The 18,354-nt window shown below is 44.1% G+C and overlaps 1 protein-coding gene across 1 annotated transcript in view; it reads left to right on the top strand.

The window, feature by feature from the left end:
• NXN (nucleoredoxin) overlaps window positions 1-12,493 on the top strand; it is a 131,539-nt gene extending 119,046 nt beyond the window's left edge. Inside the window, exon 8 of the mRNA XM_030185674.1 lies at window positions 11,547-12,493. Within this exon, the coding sequence (XP_030041534.1) occupies window positions 11,547-11,729 (183 nt within the window). The 3' untranslated portion in view covers window positions 11,730-12,493. The remainder of the gene's footprint in view (window positions 1-11,546) is intronic.
• Window positions 12,494-18,354: the final 5,861 nt, after the last annotated feature.

The following is an 18,354-nucleotide window of genomic DNA, read 5'->3' as shown; positions in this document are numbered from 1 at the left end:
CAGCAATCCGCCCCGGGTGTCAGCCCCCCTAGGAACGCCACTGGCTCTTGTAAAGCACAAAGGTGGTATTAATTTTGAGCATGCATGGCTTTTCCAGATGCAGCAGCCCCTTCACTTTTCTCAGTTTTGTGTGTTCTGTTCTGCTGAATGAATGTGAAATGAATATTCCTCGTCCTGGTGCAGTTTTCATTGTCACCTGCTTTTAAGACAGCCAGCTCAAAGGCCACCTTTAAAAGGATCTTAAATGAGGCCTTACTAAACCATTGTGCAGTGGGTCCAAGAGACAAATTGTACTTTAGAGGGTGGCATTAGTAAATGCTTCAGACTTGTGTTTAAAATATTTCAACTGACAGCTGGAGAATTTTAGTACATTTACCTTTTTTTTTTTTATAATTTCATTTATTCCCCTTTTTTCAGCCCTCTTCTCATCCACTCAGTGGATTTCCTGGAGTTATGTTCCCTGTGCTGGAAGAGTTAAAGGGAAACGTGGTAGTGCCAGATTGCACCTCTCCCTTACTAGTAGAGGTGATCATCACTAATATAGGGGACCTTTTACTAAGCTGCATTATAATAATAATATTAAAGCGTATAACCCACACTAGTCTTGCAGTTCAGAGCAGTTTATAGAAGACTAGCCGTTCAGCCCGTAAAAACGGGCTAGTATAGGAAGGTGGGGTTGAAAGGCCCCCCACCCCGCCGCCAAGTTCGCCGCTGCCGCTCCCCCTCCCCCTCCGAGTTGCCCCCCCCCCCCCCCAGAGCCGTCGCCACCCACCTTCCACCCGGTCAGGCCCTCGCTCCACTATTGAAACAGCGAGGGCACACAGCTCTACTGCTGAGCTACTGTGGCCTTCCTTCTTCTTCTCTGCCTGTGTCCCGCCCTCGTGTGACGTAACGTCGTCGAGGGCGGGACACAGGCAGAGAAGAAGAAGGAAGGCCGACGGCAGCTCAGCAGAGCTGTGTGCTGCGTGCCCTCGGCTCGCTGTTTCAATAGCAGAGCGAGGGCCCGACCGGGTGGAAGGTGGGTGGCGGCGGCGAGTCCGGGTGGGGGGAGTGTTAGCGACGGCGGTGTCCCTCGCAAATGCGCAGTAGAGACCCTCTCTGTTCCGCCCCCGTCATCACGTATTGACGCGGGGGCGGGGCAGGGAGGGTCTCTACTGCGCATTTGCGAGTGAGTACGACACTCGCCATTTATATATATTGACTAGCCGTTAAGCCCGTTAAAACGGGCGCGTATTGGAATGTTTTTTTTTCCCAAGGCCCCCCTCCCGTTGCAGCTGCAAGGCCCCCTGTCATCCTCCTTCCCTGCCAGCTCCAAGGCCCCCTCTGTCCCTCCCTCCCAGCTCCAAGGCTCCAGTCCTCCCCCCTTCCCAGCTGCAAGGCCCCCTGCCCTCCCTCCCTCCCTCCCAGTTCCAAGGCCCTCCCCCCAGCTCCAAAGGCCCCCTTCCCTCCCTCCCGCCCAGTTCCAAGGCCCCCTGCTCTCCCTCACAACTGTAAGGGGCCCCATTCCCTCACAACTGTAAGGGCCCCCCTGCCCTCCCTCCCAGCTCCAAGGCTCCAGTCCTCCCCCCTTCCCAGCTGCAAGGCCCCCCGCCCTCCCAGTTCCAAGGCCCCAGGCCCTCACCCCCAGCTCCCAAGGCCCCCTTCCCTCCCTCCCTCCCAGTTCCAAGGCCCCAGGCCCTCCCCCCCAGCTCCCAAGGCCCCCTGCCCTCCCTCACAACTGTAAGGGCCCCCCTGCCCTCCCTCCCAGCTCCAAGGCTCCAGTCCTCCCCCCTTCCCAGCTGCAAGGCCCCCCGCCCTCCCTCCCAGTTCCAAGGCCCCAGGCCCTCCCCAGCTCCCAAGGCCCCCTTCCCTCCCTCCCTCCCAGTTCCAAGGCCCCCTGCTCTCCCTCACAACTGTAAGGGCCCCCCTGCCCTCCCTCCCAGCTCCAAGGCTCCAGTCCTCCCCCCTTCCCAGCTGCAAGGCCCCCTGCCCGCCCTCCCTCCCTCCCAGTCCCAAGGCCCCAGGCCCTCCCCCCAGCTCCCAAGGCCCCGTTCCCTCCCTCCCTCCCAGTTCCAAGGCCCCAGGCCCTCCCCCCCAGCTCCCAAGGCCCCAGGCCCTCCCTCCCTCCCAGTTCCAAGGCCCCCTGCTCTCCCTCACAACTGTAAGGGCCCCCCTGCCCTCCCTCCCAGCTCCAAGGCTCCAGTCCTCCCCCCTTCCCAGCTGCAAGGCCCCCCACCCTCCCTCCCAGTTCCAAGGCCCCAGGCCCCCCCAGCTCCCAAGGCCCCCTTCCCTCCCGCCCAGTTCCAAGGCCCCCCCGTGCCTTCTTCCCAGCCAGCTGGAAGGCCCCCTTCAGTCCAGCCCTCCCAGCTCCAAGGCCCCCCCTCCTTCTGAGACCTCCCATATCCCCTCCCCCCCCCCAAGGTAGCCGCTACCGCCCCCCCACCCCGGAGTCGCCACCACCCCCCCCTTCACCCGGCCCGGGCCCTCTCTTCATTATTCAACTCACAGCAGCAAGCAGCAGCTCCCGTTGGCCTTCCTTCACTGCCTATGCCTCGCCCTCGTGTGACGTCACGTCGGCGAGGGCGGGGCACAGGCAGGGAAGGAAGGCCGACGGGAGCTGAAGTTGAGCTGCTTGCTGCTGTTTCGGCGCTGCTGTAAGTTGAATAACGAAGAGAGGGCCCGGGCCGGGTGAAGGGGGGTTGGTGGCGACTCCGGGGGGGGGGGGGCGGTAGCGGCTACCTTGGGGGGGGGGAGCGGTAGCGACGTCAGCGGTTCCCTCCCTCCCCTTCCGCGCAGTTTCCCTCTCTGTCCCGCCCCCCTCCCCCCGTCATCACGTCTTGACGCGGGGGCGGGACAGAGAGGGAAGTCTCTACTGCGCATTTGCAGGTGAGTCGGTCACTTGCCATTTATAGGTTTGATGCTTCTGGTTAGTCCCCAGCAATTACAAACCATGTAAAAGATTCATTGTACAAACTAAAACTATATCTTAATCTAAATCATCTAATTAAACCTATACTGGTTAATATATATTTCCTAAATAGAAATATTTTTATATTTCAACAAAACTCCATATAGGAACCAGATGACCTAATTATATTTGAAATTTATTTCCAAAACCTGGCTGTCTGGAAATATAGCAAATATTTAAAAAATTTCAGCCTTTTTATATACCCCTAGGAGAGGGAAAAGAGAAATAATAATTTCCCATCCTATTATCTCTATTATTTACTGTTAACTTAAAATTTCCATAAAAATAAGATGGAACCAGGCCACATAAGGTTTTATAAAGAAAGCATTACAGTTTAAATAAAATTCTGGCACCTGTCAGCAACCAATGCAATTTAATGTAGTATTGAGACAAACTTATCAAATTTCTTCAATGAACAAATCAAACAAAAGGCTGTATTTTGTATTGTTTGCAGCCTTTTAAAAAGTTGTTTTGAACATACCAAATATATGATTTTACAATAGTCCAGTTGACTCAAAATGATTGACTGCACCATTATTTTAAACTGGTCTTCCTAGAAGTATTTATGTATTTGTCTTAGTTTCCTAAAGAGCAAGAATGGTTTCCTAATTAAGCAGTTTATTTGGGTTTCTAATGTTAGAGTATTAACTACATTTATCCCTAAAATTTTAATATGTAACAATTCATAATTTTTATGATCCACAGTTAATGATTGAAGGTATCAAATTCAATGAATTTCCAAAACATATACATTTTGTTTTCTGTGAGTTCAGTTTGTCTGTTTTAACATGCTTCTGTCAACTCCACTCCTGCTTGCACAGTCAACATTTCTGATTCAGACCAATTACTGATGGGAATTAGAATTGAGATCATCTGCATAAATATAAGATGTATACCCATGTTTCTGAATTCAAACCCAATGTATGTAAAAATACATTAAAGAGAATCAGAGACAAGGGGGAATCCTTGTGGCATCCCTGCAGAGGACATTCCAGCTTTCATAATAAACTTTTATATATAGCTACTTTATATGATCTGCTGGTCATAAATCCATTAGATGCTAACGTGGGTCTAACGCAGAAAAAATGGCCTAACAGAGAATATGCTAAATCATTCACGGTGAAGCCCCTGCATATATGTCTGACTTGGTAGACTTGCCACCCAGAAATGCCAAAAAATCATCCAGAACCTTCCTCAACCTCCACTTCCCAAAATGCAAAGGCATAAAGTATAAAGCACTACATGCATCAACCTTCACCTACAAGAGCACGCAACTTTGGAACGCACTGCCACGCGGCCTGAGAGCGGTCTATGAGTTGACAGACTTCCGCAAACGATTAAAGACCTATCTCTTTGAAAAAACATACTGCAAGGATTAAAACATATAAATCCCATATACATCATAATAATGCCTCAAGACATTACCTCACGTACTCCACTTCCCCATACTCTCTCCCACTCAACAATCTACCCACAGATAAAAACTCTCTACCCATCACTCTCTTGCTACTATTCGACCACCGTAGTAATTCCCCAACGACATATCCTATAGTTTCTACGCCCCAAAAGTGACCAATATAACTCTGTCTTCCTTAACTATTCACAATGTAACCATAATCGTAATGTAACAAACTGTATTTCCATTATTTACAATGTATTGTAAGCCACACTGAGCCCGCAAATAGGTGGGAAAATGTGGGATACAAATGCAACTAAATAAATAAATAAAGTGTCATGCAGTAGTTTTGGAATATCTATACAATATCCGCGCGGTAAATATATTTTTGAAATTTTTTAGGGGGTATGTTGGGGATTGACTGTGCAATCAACTTAATATCAGAAAAGTAGATAATCAGGTCACTTCTGATTCAGTATAAGGGGGAGAAAAAGTCTCATACTGTCATTGGGACTTATCTGTCTTAAACAACACTCCGGATACGAGTGATGCCTTTATGTGACTCGTATAATCATCATGGCTAACACGTGAAAGGGATCTAAAACTGGCTTACAAAAATGGTCACTACCTCATGGACTACTGGAAACAAAACAGGGCACACTCTGACCCAGTAAGCAGGGGGGAAAGCACCATGGGAGTAGAGCCTACTCCCAACTACCAACATCGTGAGCATTTGCCACAAGCTAGTGGAATCGCGGAGCCCAATACCCTACACCCACCACAATGCATTGCTGATGTGACTCTGCAGTGCGCATAACAGAAAAGGTGTCACACTCACCAGAGAGCCACATCAGAACCAGGGAAAGGCTGTCACAGGATAGAACACATTCTGCTGTCATGGAGGTGGGTACGGTATTTGAGGCTGGCATATAGGCTGGAAAAAAAGTTTTTAAAGTGTTTTTTTTTTTTTTTAGTGGGGAGGGGGTTACTGACCACTGGGGGAGTCATCCCCGATTCCCTCCAGTGGTCATCTGGTCAGTTGGGGCACTTTTTTTGGGACTTGTTCGTGAAAAAAAAGGGTCCACAAAAAGTGACCCAAAATCGCGGTAAAAACGCCTTTTTTCGATTATCGGCCGAGGATGCCCATCTCTCCTCAGCCGATAACCACGCCCCCAGTCCCGCCTTCACCACGCCTCCGTCAACTTTACCCATTTCTGCGATCATACCGATTTGGGCGCCCATGGGAGAAAGACGCCCATCTCCCGATTTTGGTCGCAATATAGGCGTTTTTCTCTTTCGATTATAAGCAGGATGGTGTGTCATTTATATAGAAAAGGGCTACATTTCGATTACAATTTTTAATCATGATTAAAGTCAGGGTATAGCCAGTTCACTGGAGGGGTACATATTTCCTTTCCCTCCTCACCACACCCCCCCCCCACCCCACATTAGATATCATACTTTTGCTGGTACTGTAGCTTTGGAGGGAGCCTTCACCATTCTCTCAAGCGTGCCCCCCTATAACTTCACTCATTTTCTCTCTCCATGTGCTTCCCCTATGCCTTCACCCATTCTCTCTCCATGTGCCCCCCCTATGCCTTCACCCATTCTTTCTCTGTCCCATATGCCACCCGTGCCTTCACAGAGAGAAGAGAGGAGATCCACCAGCAGTCTGGGAGGGAAGAGATGCCAGACTGGGCAAGCAGGTGGGGGAGGGAGAGAGGTTAATCATTAATTGTGGTTACATTTTTTTTTTAATCACATTTAATGATTAACACATTGATTGCAGCATTAATCGCGATTAACCTGCAGCCCTAATATAGACAGCATATCAACGTGCACTTGGATGGATTTTTTTAATCAGGCTAGTGCCACAAAATACAACTGGGATGGCCCTTTTTCCTACTACATTTCTTGGTCTCTGACTGCATTTCTTTTTCTTGTGAATCTTCTGTCTTCATTGTACAGACTGGTCACTTGGCACTGACATTTTTATTAGCACTTTTCTTTTTTTCTCCTTTATCACACTATGTAGCTTACTTGCATGAAATTTAGCTGGAATTGAAATGTCCTAGGTGAGCACAACGTCTTCATTCTCCATTGTTCTCTTATGGCTGTGATTTCTGGTACTGTGCCGATATGCAGTTTAGTTGTGGCTACATTAATCTCTCTATGCTCTTGAACTCTATATGTGTGATTTTAGTTCTTCTTTATATATATGACCAGTATTTTAAAACCACAAAACTTTATTTTCCAATTGTAAATATAAAAAAAATCTATCATCCCACCCTTTAATACTCACAAAGATTAACAATCACCAAACCCTCAGATTACATAAAAAGTGTTATTTACCATTCAAATTATTATACCCTTTTACAGAGTCCAATAGTAATACAAAATAAATCTCTACTCCAAAAAATACATACACTTAGCTTATTACTGATGGGAGTGGAGGAATGGCCTAGTGGTTAGGGTGGTGGACTTTGGTCCTGGGGAACTGAGGAACTGAGTTTGATTGCCACTTCAGGCCAGGGCCGCCGGGGCCGGGCCCAGGACAAGGCCGCCCCCCCCCCCCCCCCCCGCCGAGGTCACGTCGCGTTGTGCCCCCCTCCACCCGCTGCCAGTGCCGGGCCCTCTGAACTAACCTGAAGCGCCTTCATCTTCGACACAAGCAGCAGCAGCAGGGCAGACCTCTCCTTCCTTCCCTGCCCCGCCCTTGCGGACGTTACGTCAGGCGAGGGCGGGACACGGAAGGAAGGAGTGGCCTGCTCTGCTGCTGCTGCTTGCGTCGAAGATGAAGGCGCTTCAGGTTAGTTGTGGAGCAAACGGAGAGCGGGTGAGCGGACTGTGGTAGCGCCGGGCCCCCCTGCGGAGGCCCGGGCCCGGGAACTTTTTCCCCCTTGTCCCCCTCTCGGCGGCCCTGCTTCAGCACAGGCAACTCCTTGTGACTCTGGGCAAGTCACTTAACCCTCCTTGTCCCATGTAAGTCGCATTGAGCCTGCCAGAGTGGGAAAGCGCGGGGTACAAATGTAACAAAATAAATAAAAATAAATAAATGTTCCAACCAATCACAAATGCTTTCATGTACCATTTATATACTCTTGAGTCATTGATAATTGTACTTCAAAAAGGGAAAGAGTGGAGCCATGTTTTCTTTGAGCTTCAGCCTACAGCACTTTCTACTCTAGTTTTTCCTGTGCTATGATGAAAATATTAAGAATCTCCTGATGATGCTTTTAGCGACACGTGGGCCCATGTAGAGATTCTAAGACAAGATCTTGAAACACCAACTTGAGATTTTGGATAAAAATTTTTCATGAAAGTTAGATTTTGGAACAGAACATCTTCAGTAATTATATAATAAAGATATTGCATGATGGAATTTGTTCATCGAGATCTACATATGGAACATTACAGATTGTTTCAACCAATGGACTAACAGTTCCGTATGATGCATTTTACCCTTTTGCAAGTACAATTATTACATGAAAAGCATTTGCAATTGGTTGGAACATCAGTAATAAGCTAAGTATATGTATTTTTTGGAGTACAGATTTATTTTGTATTAACAATATTGGACTCTGTAAAAGGGTATAATAATTTGAATGGTGAATAACACTTTTCATGTAATCTGAGGGTTTGGTGATTGTTAATAACCTTTGCGAGTATTAAAGGGTGGGATGATAAAGAGATTCTTATATTTATGGTTGGAAAATAGTTTTGAGGTTTTAAATACTGGTCATATATATAAAGAAGTCTTTATAGTGATTATGATTATAGATATTTAGAGACTAAACATAATTGAGTCCTTCTGTGATAATGATTTTAGTTCATTGCCAGTGGCGTAGCAAGAGGGGGCGGGAGGGGGGCGGTCCGTCCCGGGTGTGAGCTCGGCGAATCGACATCCCCCCCACCTTTAAAAAGAATACCGGGAGTCGCGCCTGCCCTGCACGTACAAGAAATGTGGACCGTCGGCTCTTCCGTCGCTCTGTCCCGCCCTCCGCTGACGCAACTTCCTATTTCCGCAAGGGCGGGACAGAGCGAGGAGAAGAGCCGACCGGTCCACATTTCTTGTACGTGCAGGGCAGGCGCGACTGCCGGTATTCTTTTTAAAGGTAGGGTGCGGGAGCTGGTCGTCGGGGGGGGGGGTCATCGTGCTGCACCGGGGGGGGGGGGGTTGCAACGGCGAACCGCCCCGCCCGGGTGGCAGCCCCCCCTGCTACGCCACTGGTTCTTGCCATACAAGTATGCACACTCTTGGAAGTATGGAACAGCAATTTAGAAAGGACGTCCAACTCAGGAGTAAGGATGTCCAGGTTGGTATGTTGCAGGTGCTGCTTGTATTTTAGATTAGGATCTGCAGATGCACAGCTTCTGTAAAATACATGAGAAATAGACATCTGTATGCTGGTTATGTCCAGCGTGAACATCCATTCTACAAACTGAAAGTCCAAACTATTAACGGGGCAAAACAAAGGACCATGAATGTCATTGTGGCATCATAGGAACGTCTGTGTTATAAAATGGCCATATAGACATCTCTGTGGAGTACAGGTGTAGCCTAATGGTTACAGCAGGGGATTGAGAACCCAGGGATCCTCATTCAAATCCTAGTGCAGCTTTGTGATTTTTTTTTAACTTTTAATTGTGAACCCTGTAGCAACAGAAAATACACAGAGTCTATTGAAGCAGGTGGTATATAAGAAATTTAACATATATTTTTTTAGTGTTATGAATGGCCATTGTTCCTAAAGCTGTCACAGAGCTAAGTATCTCTTGCCAGTTTCATGCGTGAGGGAAGCAACCACTGGGGGATTAAAGGGGTGACCTCCTTAATCCCTTCAGTGAGAAAGCAGCTCAATCGAAGCACCTTTTTTTTTTCTAATCTGGAATGGGCAGGTACTAGGTCTAAATACCAAAGTCCATCTTTTAAATATAGGTGTCCTCTTTCTGATATGGCGTTGGATGTCCATATTTTGGCTGTGTCCCCTAGTCCTACCCAAAACACACCCAAGCCATGCCCCTTGCTAAAGGATGTAGTGAAGTTTTAGACATCCATATCTCAGCTTTATAGAATCAGGATTTGGATGTCTTAAATACTGGTTTTAATGTCCAAAACATGAATAGAACTTCTTTTAAAAAAGCCATAGTAATGAAAGGAAAAGTGTATTTCAAAGAACAATATCTCAAATGGGTTAGTTTTGTACATGTTGCCCAGAGTAAGCAAAGATTTATTTCTGGATTAGTTTTCAAAATACCATGGATAGTAAAATATTGCTTCTAAGCCAGACTATGTGGAGTACGATCTCAGTCTCTCAGGTTTACTGCTGATGCATTGAGACAAGGCAGCTATTTGTCTGGACTTCACAAGACATAAGATGTACAGGCATCTTATCCAGGTGTGTTTAGAAATTTGCATTTAATTGAGCCTGGGAAATATTTCTATCTTTTCTGCCACATTTTCTTGGTCTTTTGCCCATATTTCTTAGTACTCAGGATCATCTTCTTCCTCTTCACATGATGGACTGACACCTCTAAGGCTGGTCTCATATGTTTCTCTTTACTACTGTCTGGTTTTATTACATTGAGTTTCTCAGTTGGACTAGGACTGCCCAGGTGATCACAACTCTTTATTCTCCCAGTGTCATCCCATTGCTTTGTAATGTTTACAAGATTTTGCAATGTAGTCCTACCACATTTTTGTACCTTATAGAAATTTCTCCCATCAGAACTTTTGCAGTCAGCTGTGAGATGAGTAACGCTTTCCAGGTCTTTCTTACAAAATCTATATGTATCTGTTTTTTATCAGGGGTTTTTTTTCTATGCTTGCTGTGAACTATCTTGCCCACAATCTACTGTCCTGGGCTGCCACTATCCATCTCTGATCCTTTAGGTTTTTAGGTTAGCCATTCATGTGTCCAGTTTTGATCTATGAATGACTCCTAAAATTTGTTATTGTATTCATTTACCATTTGTTCTCCTTGTTTGCTGATCTGAGTTGTTGGGGGGGGGGGGGGTTCACTTGCTTTGCAAATTTTCTTCCCTTCCTGTGTACTTGGTGGCTTCTCACTCATTCATTCTGCTTGTTGGATGGAATGCTTATCCAAACTGGATTCTGGATGTTTACTTTCATAACCACTTGTGCTCCTTGTAATCTTGTGCAAGTCACTTAACCCTCCATTGCCTCAGGTACCAACTTAGATTGTGAGCCCTCTATGGACAGGGAAATGCCCAGTGTACCTGAATATAACTCGCCTTGAGCTACTACAGAAAAGGTGTGAGCAAAATCCAAATAAATACTTCAACATTAGGTTGGAGGCCTGAGGTAGCAGTTCTGTATGTATGTATTCTATTTTGCATGACCTTGCCAAAATCCAGCCTGCTGTTGAAGAGCTAGCACCTTGTCCATCACTTCCTTGGATGTGGCTCAAAGACTCAGTATCTTTGAAAAACACATGGTGCTCATGCTCCTGTTCCACTACCCTAGTGCCTGAGGAATTTATTGATGCCTGCCGTTGAAAATATGCACATATCTGAAGCTCCAGGCAAAAATTCCAAAGCAGAAAAGTGTTCTGGAGAAGTTCAAAAGAACAAAAATAGGCCCATGTACCAAGTAAGATATAGGTAAAATTATATTAATAAATCAACTCAAATACCAGACCTAACCATATTTTGACTAGCCCTTGGCTAAAGGATAAAATACAAAGCATTCAATCTATAAAGTAAAATTGATATGAAGTAATCCAACAGTAGTTACTCATAATAAAAAAGTTTTAAAATGTGTGCCTCCCCCTGTGACCCAAGAGGGGTCTTCAGGCAGCATTGTGGGGTTCACAGTGGCCAGTCTGAGTCAGCCTAGAAGTACTTGGCTGATCCTAATAGGGCAAATCATTTCTCATTGCTCATACCTAAAGGGAGCAAGCCCCAGGTATACTTGACTAATAATTATTAATGGACTTGATCATTCTCCAGAAACATATCCAAACTTTTTTTTGTAACCCCAGCTATACTATTGGTAACACATTTCACAGCTTAATTGGATGTTTACTGAAAAACAAATACTTTTCCAAACAATTTGGGTTAAATCTGCTGTCACATCTTGTCTCTTCAAGTAGAACCCTAACCTTATTTTTTTTTTTTTAGTCATAAGGGGCTATTTCATCCCCAGAAGACATCTCTTTAATTCTGATTTTATTTTTGCAGGATGATATGACGGACTCTCTTCGAGATTACACTAACCTTCCAGAGGCAGCACCACTGCTCACTATCCTGGACATGTCAGCAAGAGCCAAGTATGTGATGGATGTGGAAGAAATCACACCTGAGGTTGTGGATACATTTGTCAGTGATTTTCTAGCAGAAAAACTAAAACCAGAACCTATTTAAGAGGAAGTGGGGCCTTAAGATTCTGCAGCAACAGACTTTATTTAAAATTTGATTTTTTTTTTTAAGTAACAGATTACAAATGCATTTTTGGCACACAGTGCCTTGTTTAAAGCTTACTCCACCCTCCTCTGGCCTCTCAATATGCATCTGCCTATACGAATTGTTCTGCGCTACCATGTGGACCTGCATTTTGTACCACTTGATCCAACCAGCAGGTGCTTGGAAGCTGTGCTTTTCTCCATCTATACCACTTATCACAAGTCAAAGTTCATAGAACTAAGGTGTCTGAAGATACTACCTTGGTTATTGCATCCTACTATGTTTGGATTTGTGACTGTTCATAGGGACTTTTGGCAACCAAGTTCTTCATAATGGAGCTATTCCTACAATGGCCATTCTTGTTTTTATGGCTGTGTGAGCAAGGTTTGGCCTTTCATTCAACCAGATTGTGCCCTATAGAGGAGGGTAGGCAGTACTTTGCCTGTAATGCCTATATGTGCACCTTCCTCCTTTGCTGCTGTTTTTACCATTGGTGCTGATCTCCTTGTTGATGCTGTAAATGCAATATGAAAGCAAAGCCAGGCTGCCTTGTGCTGTACAAGGACAGCAGCGCACATGAGCTTTCATAAATTTGCTTTGGGATTGGAGCTTGGTATTGAACACCCCCTCCCCTCAGAGCATTTCTCAAACTGCACACATCACAAAACAGCAGCAGTGGCATAGTGGAAGAACAGTGCATGGCTTTGTCTCGAGTTGCGTTCATATAGAAGGCACTTTGTAGAGATGACATATTCGACTGCCAGGGTGAAGCTGTATGGTTTACTGCAATTTAAGACTGATGTCCAACAGTAGAAAGGCAAGCTATTGGAAGGAGAAGTAAACAGTGAAACTCTCACAAGTCTTCAAAGCAGAGGAGCTCCCAAAATGATAGTAATTGTAGGTGAAGGGAGTGTCTATGAGATGGATTGTTAATGTCAAGGGCAATTAGAAGAACTTTGTAACTGAACTGTGGTGCTGACATAACTTGAGTTTGATTACCATCTTCAAACTCATGCCAGTATTGCAAAATGGAGGCAGGCTGGACAATATGGGAAGGTGGGCTTCCTTCTCATGGAGTTAGCTTAGCAGTGGTATAGTTGCTGGGCTCAAGCCTCTTTTATCTGAACTTTTTTTGGCACGTTTGAAAGTGAATATTCTGACTTATCTTCCAGACTGTAAAAGGGTGTGACTTAGAGGGGGACTGCATTCATTAAAGAGACACTAGCACCACATATCAGCTTTCCTGGATATGTCATTACCTCACTTTATTGCGGCGAGATTTATCCACAATATTAATATTTTATGACTAAAGTATTTCAGGCAGCATTTGTTGGGAGGTGTGGGAGAACAAACAGTAAAAGTCTCCGGGCTGGCCAAAACCACTTTTCCGCAGGTTTTCTTGTTCTCTTTGTATTTGCATTTCAGCAGATATCCAGTTATTAGGTTGATGTAAGAGACTCTGAACCAACTTCACTACAAATAAAAGAGCTGACTTTTTTTTTGTTGTTCTCTTGTGTAGGGCTTTTCTTGTGAGTTGATAAAATGGTCTTTGGCCTGAGGTAAATGTCCAGAAGATTCTCCCAGGTTAAAACTCATTGCATGTGTAGTAAAATGTAGGTTATGCTGCCCCTTGCTATAGTGATGCAAGCAGTCTCTCCCTCATCCCCAGTGCACACTACGATGCTTGTGTGCTCCATAGGATGTGCTAGTAATTTGTATCTAACATTTTTTGACCCATGCTACCAGGAGCCCTTGCTTCACCCCCCCCCCCCCCCCCCCCCAGGCTGGGTGCTGCCTCTGCAGTAGTCCTAGCACCAATCAGTCGTGTACTTCTTGGTAACCCCCCCATTATGAATTTACATACATTTTTGTACAGCTGGGCCTATAAGAACCCTCCACAGCCTAACAGCCAAAGTGGCTTTGAGGCATATTTTCAAAGCACTTGGACTTACAAAGTAAGTCTAAATGCTTTGAAAATGAGCCCCTTTCTGGGGCAGATTTGGTTTAAAAAAAAAGGACGTCACCTTTAAGTAGGAAAACAAACTGTACAGACCTGAGAATGAAAAGCAAGGAAGCACATATGTTACTACTGCTGCAGGGTCAGCTCATTTAAAGGCCCGAGCAAAAATGCCCTTGCTTTCCAACTTTTATTGTATTGTTCCTCTCAGCACAGGCTTTCTACTGTTTTGGTTATTGGTCCTTGTTGGTAGGCTGGAGGAAGGGGTTCTGTTGGTGTCAGCCACCACAACTGCATCTGCCCCTTTATAAATTGCCCCCTTGATTGTTGATAAATGGAATGACTTGCTGTCTGCAGATGATTTTTTTTCCTGTATTTACCTTGCATAAGACTGCTGCTGCTGCAATCTGAGCAGAACACTACCTTAACATGGTAAGCAACCACAAATTTTCTAACAAAGGTGAAGGGGTATGAAAATGTTGGCAGAACACCTGTTGGTCCAACCAGTCACTGCCATCCATAGTGCTAGGACTGATAGCCAAGCTGTCACTCATAAGAGTTTGGTGGCTTGTGGGATGTTTTTCCTTATCCAAGTCCCTTTTGTTGTCTTTGTTCATCTGTACCAGAGGCTTACATATCCACTCTCACTCAGCAGTATGCACTCTGGACCTGATGTAACCAGATGTGCTAAGCTTAGTGCAGTTTATTATCCATCTGTTAGAAACATTTTGCACACTAAAAGCTTGTACTTATTTGATGCTAACATGCAAAGATATTCATCAAGACTTCGGTTCACATACTGTGCTCTACTCTCAGGAATCCCTGCATATCCAATTGGTCGTCTGAGAATCTTGTAGCTCTCAGGGTTTTTCAAGGTATAAACAATGAATATACAAGAATAATTTGCACGCACTGCCTCCACTGTATGCAAATCATTTCATATGCATTTGTGGCTCTTCTATTTTAGTAAAGTCCATTGCCTTTGGCTTTTAAGAGTTGAATCTCATGCCTTTTTCTATTGTAGCTCAAGGTGAGTTACATTCACAGTAATGGAGCAGATACAGACCTCATGGTCCATCCAGACTATGCTTAAGTCCACTGGTTGTGAACTCTTCACCATGCCAAACATGATGTAGTCTTGGTTATAATCATATATCAACCTTAAGTATTGCTGACCGTATTCAGCTTACTAGCCGTGATATCTTCCCCTCCTGAGTTGCACAGTGCCCTCACTTCCAGCACATAACAAAGCAACTCAACATGAGAGTTGCTGAAGCGTCACCTGTCTTTTTGCCATTTGCAGGACACAGACAATACAAATCTGTCCAGCATTAGCCTTGGTTCCCCCCACTACTGAAGTTTCCTGAATCTTCTTCCAGCTTTTTCAGGACACAGACTGTCCGTCTGGCTTTGGCCTTATTTCCCACTACTCTTACCCAACATAACAGCTCAACGGCAATTCAGGTGGTGTATGCATTTTTCAGTCCCTAGAGGGTTCACAATCTACGTTTGAACTTTTGAAAGCATCAGTAGAGGTGGGTTGCTGCAGCTGTTGACTCAAGATTACTTATTCCCAAGTAAACCCTCTATTATATGTAATTATTTCTTGTGTGTAATTCAAATTCCATTCCCTCCTTATAATTACTCTCTCCTTGTGGCCTTGCTATCTGTAAACTGTCTTGATTGAAGGGTGGTATAACAAACATGTAACTAAACAAGTGCATGGACAAGAGATGCAGGTGCTTCACACTGCTGACTTAACAATAAGATTGTAATTTTTATTCATGGCACTGGACATTCATAGAATAAAAAAATAGTAAAGTTTAGTGCATTTTTCTTTACTACACTTTTTTCTTTAAAACACAGCTAGCTGCTATGCCTATTTTTATGTAGTTTTAGCACACCTGCACCTACTGCACGAAATATGGTTACTGTATATCTTACTCATATTTAATAGAATGGCCCAGTGCTTTGTGGGTGTCATGTTTGATCTATTGCCATACATTGTAGAGCAGCTTCTACAGTACAAATGGACGATAAAAGAAAACCTAAGGATCAGCAAATTCCACTTTTCCTGCAGTGCTGATAGCACCTGCTAGTGTAAACTTATGTACTATGTCAATGTGGAAAAAGATGCTCTAATTTAATTAACATTTTGGTTCTGATCTGTAGTAGCCCATTCTCCAAAGCCTGCCTTTTATTCAGGGATTATAGCTCAGTTTTACAGCTGCCCCTAGTGTTCACTCTTTGTAGTGTCCTGATAACAGCTGTACACATAAAAAGTGCTCCCATTTTTATTTTCACCTTAGTTCCAAAATAATTTTGAAATGCTGACCAGGTTAAGCTTGGATCACTTCCTCATAAGATACCTTCACAAGGAAAGGATTAGTTACTTTTTCAACAGCTGTTTAGCCATGCCTAGGTCTTATCTGGTGAGAATAATGTAGCACAACTATAATAAATGGAATCTGTTCGCCTTTGTGGTTGGTCGGTAGTCTCCTCATATCAGCTGATCTCTGCCGGAGCCTCACCGCCTAAGAGTGTTTTCCAGTGCTGCTTCTCCTCTACGGCTGTCTTTGTGTTTTGGAGGAGGAGTCCCGACTTGACGCAGGTCAGCTGTTCTCTGCCAGCAACCTCCCTCTTGCCAACTGATCACGGTTGTGGTTTCGGCCATTGGGGACTAAGGAGAGTGGCCCTGGCGAGTGGTGGGGCTTCTGTTACCACCCTCTTGGCTCGCTATCCTCTTCGCCTGCCTTACCGAGACGCAGCGAATCAAGCTCTGATTTCAGACTTTTTCCCTTTCTCCTCTTTTGGTTTTCTTTCACCGCCTACTTTTAATTTGTTTTCAGATTGTATTTCTATTCCCTTCCTCACTCCATTCCAACTCTACTTCTACTCAATTTATTTTATGAGTTCATTGTAAGCCGCTTTGGGGCTGCCAAACTGTGGCAAAAGGCAGGGTATAAATGACCTAAAAATAAATAAATATCACAAATTCAAAGAAGCTTCTACAATCATATCCGTATCTTCAGGTATATCTTGTATTATTTAATAAAAATATAGTGAAGAAAGAAGACCAGTATATATCAGAGAAACCTCCATTTGAAAGAAACATTCATGAATGTAACTCACCTTGAGCTACTGCTGAAAAATGTGAGCAAAATCTAAATAAATAAATAAATAGAGGGCTCCTTTTAATCATCAGGGGAAAAAAACTCCACTTATTTCAACAGTTTTCACAAAACAAAAGACAAGATGACCTTTTAAAGATACAGAATGTGAAAAAAATTGTTACTAACAATCATTTTGGATGATTATTTGAACAGTGTATATTTGAACAAGGCTTTGAAACCAACATAAGTACTACATTATAGTTGTTAGCAACATAATTTTTTCACCTTTATCTTTCAAACAGAGTCTGATATATACTGGTCTTTTTTCTCCACTACATTTTCATTAAATAATACAAGATATACCTGAAGATACTAATGATATAAATTCAAAGAAGCTTCTACGCTCATAAGAATAATGTAGTCTGTTACTGCTTTGAAATAGTTTTTTTTTTTTTTAATCATCTTTAACAAATGCAAGCAAACCAGTAGTACAAGTAACAAAATCCCTCCTCTCTTCCCCCCCTACCCCCAAAAAAGTGAGAATTATCTGGCACTATTTTGGAGCTGTGGTCCTATTGCTGAGACCATCGTGGTTGACATCCACATCAGGAATTTAGGAGTGTTGTTCAGTTGGGCTTCTAGTATAATACTAGTCTCAAGGGCAACATTTCCAGAAAGGATATATTGGAAAGTAATCTGGCTCCCTTCCATCACTTCAGAGGATGAATGAGCATTTAACAGCTTCACTAATAACGGAGATAAGTTTTTGTGGCTGTGTTTGAATCGGATTTGAGTCAAGAACTACACTCACTCATCATGGAATTCTATTCAGTGAAAAGAAACAAGTTTTTCAGTCAAAACCTGGCCTGTGTAGGTCATTTCGAATGCACTGGACTCAGAGTATTAGGCATTTAAAAGTTAAAATATTTGCTTGTTTTGGTCTATCACATGTAATGAGCTTGGGAGGAGAACATGTATAGAAGATAATAAAGTTTTTATTATTATTTGTTACATTTGTATCCCACATTTTCCAGGCTCATGTGGCTGACATAACTGTTAACTGTCTGAACAAATACCAAAGTGACATTGTAGTAAAATGAAGTACATGTATGGTAGATACAGTGGGGAACTTAGAGAGGAAAAGGGGGAAGAAGAGTCAGGTAATGTTAGTCTTTGTTGCATTGTGTCGCAGGTGGAACAGGGCATTTTTATGTTGGGGTCGGTGGGGTATGCTCTTCTGAACAGGTCTGTCTTTAGTGCTTTCTGAAATTTAGGTGGTCGAGCGTAGTTATTGCTTTTGGCAATGCGTTCCATAGTTGTGTGCTTAGGTAGGAAAAGCTGGTTGCATAGGTGGATTATATTTTGAGTCCTTTGCTGTTTGGGTAGTGGAGGGTTTAGGTATGAAGTGCAGATTTGTGGTGTGTCTAGGTTGGCAGGTCGATGAGGTCTGTCATGTATCCGTCGTAGGGACTCGCCGTAAATAATTTTATGAACAGTTGTGCAGATTTTGAAAGCG

This window comes from Microcaecilia unicolor, chromosome 13, assembly GCF_901765095.1.
Source record: "Microcaecilia unicolor chromosome 13, aMicUni1.1, whole genome shotgun sequence".
Lineage (NCBI taxonomy): Eukaryota > Metazoa > Chordata > Amphibia > Gymnophiona > Siphonopidae > Microcaecilia > Microcaecilia unicolor.
This window is presented reverse-complemented; position numbering and strand designations above follow the sequence as displayed.